Below are 8,632 nucleotides of genomic sequence, written 5' to 3' on the forward strand. Positions count from 1 at the left end.
TAATTATTGTCTTGATGTTTGAAATCAAGCAAAACCACTTTTAGATAAAACTACTTATTTATACACATACATATAGAATTACATTAATATGCACATTTGAACTACTAAAAAATGCTTGATGCAAAAGTTATTTATATATATATATATATATAATTATACACATAGACATACATAAAAAGTTTTTTTAATTAGAAAGATATTTCCAAATATAAAGCTGATAAAAGAGTAGAAGTATACAGAGAACTGTAACCAAAAATTTTGCAAGGCCTACAACCACTGATCTATATATATTATAGATCAGTGCCTACAACACAAAATCTGCATTTTCTAAAGTTCTTTCTGTGGACTCGGTGCCTGTTCCTGAAAAACGTAAAAATACCTATGTTTAAAGCATTTATTTGCTTAAGAAATATTCCTTCTGATCTGAGGTTTATTAACAACATGTATTTTACAGTGCTGGACTATATTATTATCCATTTATGGAGCTGGTGCACGTGTGTGCTCAGTAAATATGCCCTCATTTACAATCACATTAATGTTCATATTTTCATCAGTTTTGCTGTTCTCTATTCTCCAGTAACTTCTGTTCCACTCGCTGGCCAATGCGTCGTAGATCGGCATGAATGCTGGGTGTCTGAGCAAGGTCATCTTGTAGGCAGCGGCCGACCTCCAGCTGACAGATATGTTCTTTGCGAACCAACCGCCTCACAGCTTGCAGACAGCGATCTCGCAAGGTCAACACTAGTTAACACAAATATAAGGTGGAAAGTACATTTTAGATGAAACAAAAAAACAAAAAAGCTTAATGATCCTATAATTGACCCTTCACTGGCAGTTTGATTGCCATGCGATCTGACCAATCATAATGCAGAATCTGCCGTTTTATCTGACAAACAAACCAGAGTAGATTAATGATGGGGGACTTGAACTTGAAAAATAGTGTGTATTAACATCTTGCTGCAGTTGAAACAATATACTTTCTGATATTCGTTCATGTTTATTTTGTGCTATAACTAGTAAAGAGGAAGAGATGAATGCTTCACATGCCACTTAAAGCTTTCATGAAACTGTATTTATTGTTTGAATTTCTAAAAAAAAAAGACAAAATTTGAAAGCTGAACCTTTGTTTCATACCTAAAGCATATCCATACCTAACCTGCTCTTTTTCACTGGGTGTGAACATTATCTCTAGCGTAAAAACGCCATGACTTGTCAGACATAACAACAGTAGTGAAGCGTGGTGGGTCTTTGCGAAGGATCAATTGTGTGTGTGTGCGTGTGTGTGTGTGTGTGGACAAGTGGGTGTTCCCAGAAAATGTAATATGCAATGGCTTGAAATACAATTATTACAGCAATCTCAATATAAGTGTAAGAACTGTAATTTATAAAATGAATGGTCAATTGGTTATCGGTCAATTAAAAAAAGTATACCAGGCAATGTGATTTTGGGAAATGAGACTTGTCCATTTTCAAGGTGGGATGGCAAATACATTTCTTTATTATTGACTACCATTGGATCATCAGTTTCTGCATCCCGAAACATCCATGGATGTCCTGGCAGAAACAGATAAACAGAATCAGCAATCAGTATCAGTTTTGTTCAAATAGATCATTGCACTACTTAACCCATATTCAGTTACATAGACAATATATTTAAAATGGTTCTTTTTTGTCTTTTTTTTTTTTTACTAAAACATGAAACTAAGATGTAAATGGATTTAAATTCCTGGTTAATTTTTAAGTGACTTTACGGAGATAAAAAAAAAAAATCACTTTTGGGAAACCACTTCAGCTGTATGCGTGTACTCTTTGTTAGTTCATGGTATCAACCCAAACATGCTGGTGTTCTGAACAGTTTGTTTTGCCCATAGACTGTAAAAAAGGGTTGAGCCATTTTGTGCATTGACTGGCATGAAACATGGATCAAATGAATAGCCGGCTGAAAGTAGTACCCCTAAACAAGTCAAACGTATTACAAAGTAACTTTCCCAATTTATTTAGACCATAATGCAACAATAATCGTACGAACCCACATAAGTTGCTATTCTTTTTCCGGTGTATGGCTGAATATCTACGTATGGCTGCGGCTCCCCGCGGAAGTTGATCCAGACGGGCTTTACGACTCGCGGACTGCGGTTACAGAACACCACATGGACCGGTATCCGACTAGCCAGAGATCGGACCAGCGGCAGCGGTTGCTGCCCCTCTGGAGATTCCTGAGGCATCGACAGAGACTGGACAAGACCAATTCAAAGATACGAACACTAGCCACGCTGCATACAAATAAATACACAAACTAACATTAGAGAAGTTAAAGTTTGCTTCTACATAGCCTGAACTCATAAGCCACAGCCCAAAGCATCAGGGAATTGAGAGAACAGAGTGTGTACGTGACTGTCAACATTCGTCTGTACAGCTTGCAGACAGTCGTTTGTTGTGATTGCGTAATCATGTGAGAGCCAGTGAAGAAGACAGCGCAACTGAGCAACACCTCCCTCTGGTGGTTTTTCGGGAATTACAACATGCCCCATGAAATGTTTGTGCTAGAAATCAAACATTAAATTATTACAGTATCGACTGTTTACTTCTCTTTACAAAAAAAAAATGGCATAAGAAAAAGTAGAAATTATGCAAAACAGACGTTTCAAATTGTAATATTGTTTTCAAACTATGGCTATGTTAATAAATTGTCCTAGAAATTTCCTTGGAGAACAGATTATACACGCTGTGACTTTCCGAAGCGGTTTATTGATGAGAATTTATCAATACTGAACAGTATTTAAACTCTTAAACATTACAGATATGCAAGTCAGAATGTATCACGTGTGTGTGAGTTTTTTTATTATTACATCTATGTAACTGACTGGTGAAAAATGAACATGTTCGTGTGCTGATTTTCTGAGTAAAGTGTGTATTTTGCACTCAATTTATTTAACATGTGAATAGAATCTTTCTGTTTTAGGAAGTTTCTCAATGCAGACTTTAGATTCTCAGCATGCCAGTTTTGTTCTGGATACATGTTTTTGGCTCTTAACTCAACACAGACATCATATCATCATTCAAGTAAATTGTATCCAAATAAAACAATAATAAAGAACGAAGCAAAACAGAGGAACTGAGAAACACAAAATACCTTTTGAGAGTTGTTCTTGATATTGAGTCTAAATGACATACTGGGTAACTCCCTAACATTTTCTTTATTATTGACCGGCTGACAATTTTGGCCAGAAGTTGTGTGCCACATGTACCCAACACAAGCAGATGGGACATGGCATGATGGGAATGATTTAATTCAAGCAGTTTAGATCTTGTTTTGTAGAAGCTTAGACATCCAAGAGCATTTATCTGGTTGAGGTATTCTACATGACTGTTGATTATGTTGCTAAAAGTAGACATGAAAAGACTTTTTGTCAGACTAATTGAGATCATCACACTTTGGTGTTAGAAATGTGTCCCTATTTTAACACAATACTCACAAACATCCAAACAAGATGGCATCTTGCTTAACTCTTATCTAGGCAGCAATAATGAAGCAAAGAGTGCTAGATAGTAAATTAAGTGCATTACAAAAGACTGGTATCTTAGAGAGCCCATCTGCTATGATATTGCACGTATCAGGCTGTAATTTACACAGCACAAGGTGTGTGAAGGCAACAACTTGCATTCTGTTGATCTTTCTACTCCTGTATCTTATGCTTCCTGTCCCCTTTTTCTTTCCTCTCCCTGTTCATGCACACATCTACACATATAAACTCACAAACACACTTTCTCTCTCTCTTTCTGGGTGAGGTTTTGGGGTCTCATGTTTTTGGGGTGATAGAGGAGACCCCTAGGGGAGCATATGCTTGTGGGTTGTAGGGTTAAAGTTCACAAGTAATCCTCAGATCACATTACAGGCACAACAAGCGTGACCCCTCGACACCCTCCTCTCCCTGTGGGATTGTCGGTAACAGGGCAGAACGAGTCAAACCCCAGAACCGAGGTGGACTCAGATCTTTTTTTACTGCTGAGAACTTCCAGCCCATATGAGAGCCACAGGTTCTGCACTGAGCAATTGTCCACGCATACCTAGGCAAAGAAATACATCACATAAATGTAATTTTACATGAAAATGGCTAATTATTTGGATGGATTCAATAAAATTTCAAATGATAAAATACACGTACAAAAGCATTGAATCTCACCCTGGAAACCAACTATGCAGTGTGGAAGGTCGTCCAATCAGGTTGAGGTTGTTGGCCTTGTAAACTGTAAGCGTCTCATGAACATAACCATGTGGATTCACATATGCTGCCATTGGCCCATACAGAGATAGACTAAAAACAGAGGAGTGCTGAATGAATAACTGTTTTCCACATTGAGTCCACATTGACTTCTTTAGTAATTTTTTTTTCCATTTTATGGAAATCAATGAGGACCAACAACTGTTTTGTTACCCACAATCTTCACAACATCTTGTTTTGTGTTCAGCAGAAGATAAAAACTCAACTTGAAGACAGAAATAGCATTTCTGGGTGAGCTATATTTTAAGCATGACTAAATTGTGGCTAAATTCTCAGTGTTTTTTTTTAAAAAGTCACTGTCGGACCTGAAGATCTCATTCTTGCTGGTTATCTCTGTATCCTGGCACTGTTTACAGCAGAGAGAGGTGCACTGTAAGGAAACGTGAAGTGCATAAATATTTTTTAAGCTTTTTTTACCCCCAATATTACAATGCATAAACAATCAATGCAAAAATATACTTAAAAGCAACCTTAAACATACACACCCTGTCCATGATGTCCAACTCACAGCGCAGTCTCTGGATGGCACTGCCAATCTTCAGTAGTTGCAGTCTCAGAGCATCATCTATTGGTAGACATGCGGCCACCCTGTATGAGAAATCTGCAGGGAGAGACACACTCTCTAAATTACTGTAGACTGTGTGTGTGAAACTAAAAAGCATCTGCGTGCCTGTACCTACAGTGTACCTGTGGGATTTGTAGGCAGGGACTCATCTTTGAGGTTTTCATCCCATTCATGGAGTTGTTTCTTTACTCTGCTCATGAGAGCTTTCTGGTGAGAAACATACACAACCAGTCAGTTTAGTCAGTGCTAAAATGCGGTCACTGATATTATTGAAATATTAATGATTGTACATTTGTTGATGGTTGTACATTTTCAAAAATATTTGTCAAGAGTACTATTCATTTATAAAAGGGTAAAATTTTGAAAAGAATCACCCCTTTAATGCTTTCTATTCAAAATAAAGATTTGTAAAGTTTATAATGTAAAATGTATAATAAGATTTTTAATACGAGATCAAACTCACAGAGTCATATAAGGCATACACCCAGGGAGGCCACGAGGTCATACTAGCATGGATCTTCTTCTGTGAAAGAAGGTAAGAGGAACAATACATATTAAGAAATATTTATGTTACCTACGATTATAAGGATGACTTAACATTTAAAAAGTTAATATGTTTTGCAATGCCAAAACAATGATGAAGAAGAATAACCTGTCTAATTCAGTCTAATTAAATCTAAAGATGTGATTCTCAAACGTTGACTCAAATACCACCACTGTCCAACCCAATATTCAAGTGTATAGTTTTATAACCATAAAATATTGTTAAGAAATACTAGTGTCAATATAGTTACATTAACCACAATTAAGTAAGTCATCCTGCAGTCCAAGTTTGCTAAGGCCTCCTAATAGGTCCCCTGGTTGAGAAATACTGATCTCAAGAAATGTGTGCTTACATCAGTCACCTGTCTATAAATCTGGCTGCACCGGTCCTGCGGTGGTGTTGCTTGTGACTGTTTGGTCTGTGGTGTGTGTATATGCAAGCGGGGCAGGAATTGCAGTGCACATAAAGGGTCTGGAAGAATCCTCTCAGGTAATATCTGTACTTTTGCCTGACGAATCCTAAAAAAAATAAAATAAAATAAAAAGTTGTGTACGGCGGTGTTGTCATTTACATTCAATTCCAGAGTTTATTGAAAAATAGCATTGTGGCTTATTACTACAGTACATTTTGTAGTGAAAGCATGTGTATACCCCTACCCATCTGCTTGTGTGCGTATCTCATGCACTCTGAAGCGCTGCCGTCCAACAGCTTTGATCTTCACTGTCTCTATGCCGTATTCCTGTTCCTCACGAAAGGCATAGATTTCTGCAGTCGTCCCAAATTCTGCCTTTATCTCCGCGCCACTCACATCAGGACTGGGAGGGATAGAAACACGTCAAACAACAAAGTACATGTACAAATGTAAGAAATATCAATACACCTGCAAACCCTCCACTGCAACCTGCTTGGATAATGTTCTCGAGAAGGTATGGGATCATTAATGTGGAGTAGCTATTATTCTGCACTTTGTGTCTGTGGATACCTGTGTGCAAGCACTGCAAACGTGCGGTCTTGGCTTATGAGGTTGCGGAACATGCTGACCTCCTGTGGTCGGAAAAGCTGCAAGGGTAGCGTCTGACCTGGGATCAGAATGAGAGCAATGTGGGGAAGGACCGGCAGATTCTGCACACTGTCCTCATCATGCAGGGTACGGCCATGAAACTCCTCCATGTCTGAGCCCAGATACTTTACAACGTACACACAAATGCAGACAAATATGCAGAAAAAAAATATTTTGAGAGATTGAGATTTGACACATAGCAAAACTCTGACCATAAACTATTTGCATATTATGTGCACGCTAATGAATTCAAAATGACTTAAGTTATTATGTTATCTTAAAATGTTTTTAAACTTATTAGCCTCAGGTCAAGTCACATGACTGGTGTTTAAACGTACTGATGACAGATGACACTCACTGCATGTGAAGTTGGTAGACTTGTGTCAAAGTTTATAATACTTGGCTTTTCTGCATCCTCACCGTCTCGATCCTCCGTCTCCATATCATCCTCTTCTTCCTCTTCATTTTCTGTAGAAAAAACAGAAAGATCGAGATTAGACATATAATGTAATTTCACTCATCCCAATCAACATCACACCATGTTTATTCATTTAGGTCAGAAGAGAACTGGTTCCCCAAACTGAGCCTCCCATGTCTTTTCCCCTCCATTTCTGTCACCTCGTGGAGTTTGGGTTCCTTTCAATGCTTAATTGTGGTCTAGTATGACACTTAATATTCAGTAATATTACAGATATGATCCGACAGCACTGACAAAATGTCTACTGAATTGAGCTGAATAATGTTACTATTGTTATAGTGGAGTCAAATTTGTTAATAATTCATGAATTTTACAACATCAACACTGGTATTAACTGAACTGAATTCCTGTTTAATACTTTTAAACTGCTGTATAAAACGCTATAAAAATAAAGGTGACTTGACTTATTATCTACTGTATTTTGTTTCATTATTTACTTACACTTTCACTTACTTGACTTATTATCTACTGTATTTTGTGCTATTATTTACTTAGACTTTTACTTTGTCAACAACATCTACATTTACAACCTATTTCAACCTACTTTCGGTTTCAATCATACAGAGGGCAATGGGCATGCATAAAGCTACATTCATAATGCAATAAATATAATATAAAAAGCCTGCTGACAACACAATAATACTAAAGAATGCGTGCACACTTGACTCAATAATGTTGCTGCAGCGATCTAGGCTACAGCTCCATAAAGTGTCGCAAAATATCTTTACTCAAGTGTTTTAAATATCAAGAGCTCACCATGTTCGTCAGCTGTCATGCACGGCGACAGCTGCAGACCTGGATCTGTGTGTATAAAGATCTCCCTGCATGTTCTGATGAGGACATTATGCTGGCACGCTTTTGATACTGCTATAGCTCCTTGTTAATTCGGAAACTAACAGGCATACATACCTGGCTGAAGTTGTAGTTGGTTCCCCATTTCGTCGTTAGCGTTGTTGTCGCCTCCGCCCCTCTCAGCAGCCATAGCCGTGTGTTTACAATCCGCTCTCAACATGCGCAGCACACAGCGCCATCACGCGAGTGGATGTTAGTGGGATAGTATTTTTTACTCATACAAGTGAATCGAATCTTTTGAATCAGTTTTGAATCAGAGTTATGTAAATCAAGGTAATCTTGTAATGCTTTATTACATTTTTGCGTTTTCATAAATGTATGTAGATCCTCTAGAAAAGGAGTTTCCCCCACAAAGTCAGCTTCTTAACACAAGAATGAAAAGAGCTGTTTTCTATTTCGTTCACGAATGAAATGAACGAGAACGATTAATTCACTTAAAAGACTTGAAAAAGCTTTCTTTTACTGTCTATGAAAAAAGCTCTTAAAAACTAAAAAAAAGTTGTGTTCACTAAATGTAGTTTCATAACAAGGTTCGGGAGAAGCACGTCAGATACTTAACCTAATTAGCACAGGTGGAACCACTCAAGATAATCAACCTTAGGGTATAAATACAGCTGAATCAGCCTACCTGTCTCTATTGACGGTTTATCAGCATCCCCCCTCCACCCCTTCTCCTCCACTAGAGTTCACTTTACACTTTCATATACGGGGGGGTACTCTAGGTTCGGGCCATTCCCGAGCTCGGAGCCCCTTCCCCGGACAGCACGCCAAATACGCATTATAATATTCAGTTAATTATATGTAAGTGTGAACTCGTGAAACAAACAAGTGAAAGAGTCAGTTGAACCAT

General features: G+C 37.9%; 2 protein-coding genes across 6 annotated transcripts; both read right to left on the minus strand.

Annotated features, from left to right (window-relative positions):
* Positions 1-168: 168 nt before the first annotated feature.
* LOC128015779 (von Hippel-Lindau disease tumor suppressor) lies at positions 169-2,586 on the minus strand. Its single transcript, XM_052599905.1, has 3 exons — positions 2,030-2,586; positions 1,432-1,554; positions 169-741 (listed from the first exon to the last, which is right to left on the minus strand). The coding sequence occupies exons 1-3, from the start codon at positions 2,223-2,225 to the stop codon at positions 551-553; spliced, it is 510 nt and encodes a 169-aa protein (XP_052455865.1). The 5' UTR covers positions 2,226-2,586; the 3' UTR covers positions 169-550.
* Positions 2,587-2,728: 142 nt separating this feature from the next.
* LOC128015774 (protein cereblon) lies at positions 2,729-8,251 on the minus strand. Of its 5 annotated transcripts, none has more exons than XM_052599892.1 (11): positions 7,840-8,251; positions 6,873-6,920; positions 6,375-6,471; positions 6,049-6,207; positions 5,745-5,910; positions 5,312-5,371; positions 4,971-5,055; positions 4,769-4,884; positions 4,589-4,653; positions 4,185-4,316; positions 2,729-4,068 (listed from the first exon to the last, which is right to left on the minus strand). In XM_052599892.1, exons 1-11 carry the CDS (start codon positions 7,940-7,942, stop codon positions 3,891-3,893), a joined length of 1,209 nt encoding a protein of 402 aa, XP_052455852.1. In that variant the 5' UTR covers positions 7,943-8,251; the 3' UTR covers positions 2,729-3,890. The 5 variants fall into 5 exon arrangements, with proteins under 5 accessions (XP_052455852.1, XP_052455851.1, XP_052455849.1 ...); XM_052599891.1 differs by having other exon boundaries at positions 5,312-5,368; positions 5,754-5,910; positions 6,375-6,577; positions 6,811-6,920; positions 7,840-8,248; XM_052599889.1 differs by having other exon boundaries at positions 5,754-5,910; positions 6,375-6,577; positions 6,811-6,920; positions 7,840-8,247.
* Positions 8,252-8,632: the final 381 nt, after the last annotated feature.

The sequence above is a fragment of the Carassius gibelio genome, chromosome A6 (assembly GCF_023724105.1).
Source record: "Carassius gibelio isolate Cgi1373 ecotype wild population from Czech Republic chromosome A6, carGib1.2-hapl.c, whole genome shotgun sequence".
NCBI lineage: Eukaryota > Metazoa > Chordata > Actinopteri > Cypriniformes > Cyprinidae > Carassius > Carassius gibelio.

Bases quoted from the DNA above. Each gene is read 5' to 3' on its own strand.
- LOC128015779 (XM_052599905.1), bottom strand. From the start codon at position 2,225: ATGCCTCAGGAATCTCCAGAGGGGCAGCAACCGCTGCCGCTGGTCCGA. The intron at 1,555-2,029 runs GTTCGTACGATT...TGTTTCTGCCAG, and splicing joins AAGAATAGCAACTTATGTGG to GACATCCATGGATGTTTCGG. The intron at 742-1,431 runs GTATACTTTTTT...TGTGTTAACTAG, and splicing joins TCCCAAAATCACATTGCCTG to TGTTGACCTTGCGAGATCGC.
- LOC128015774 (XM_052599888.1), bottom strand. From the start codon at position 7,942: ATGTTGAGAGCGGATTGTAAACACACGGCTATGGCTGCTGAGAGGGGC. The intron at 5,911-6,048 runs GTAGGGGTATAC...TATTTTTTTTAG, and splicing joins ATACGCACACAAGCAGATGG to GATTCGTCAGGCAAAAGTAC. The intron at 4,885-4,970 runs GTACACTGTAGG...CTCTCCCTGCAG, and splicing joins CCTGCCTACAAATCCCACAG to ATTTCTCATACAGGGTGGCC.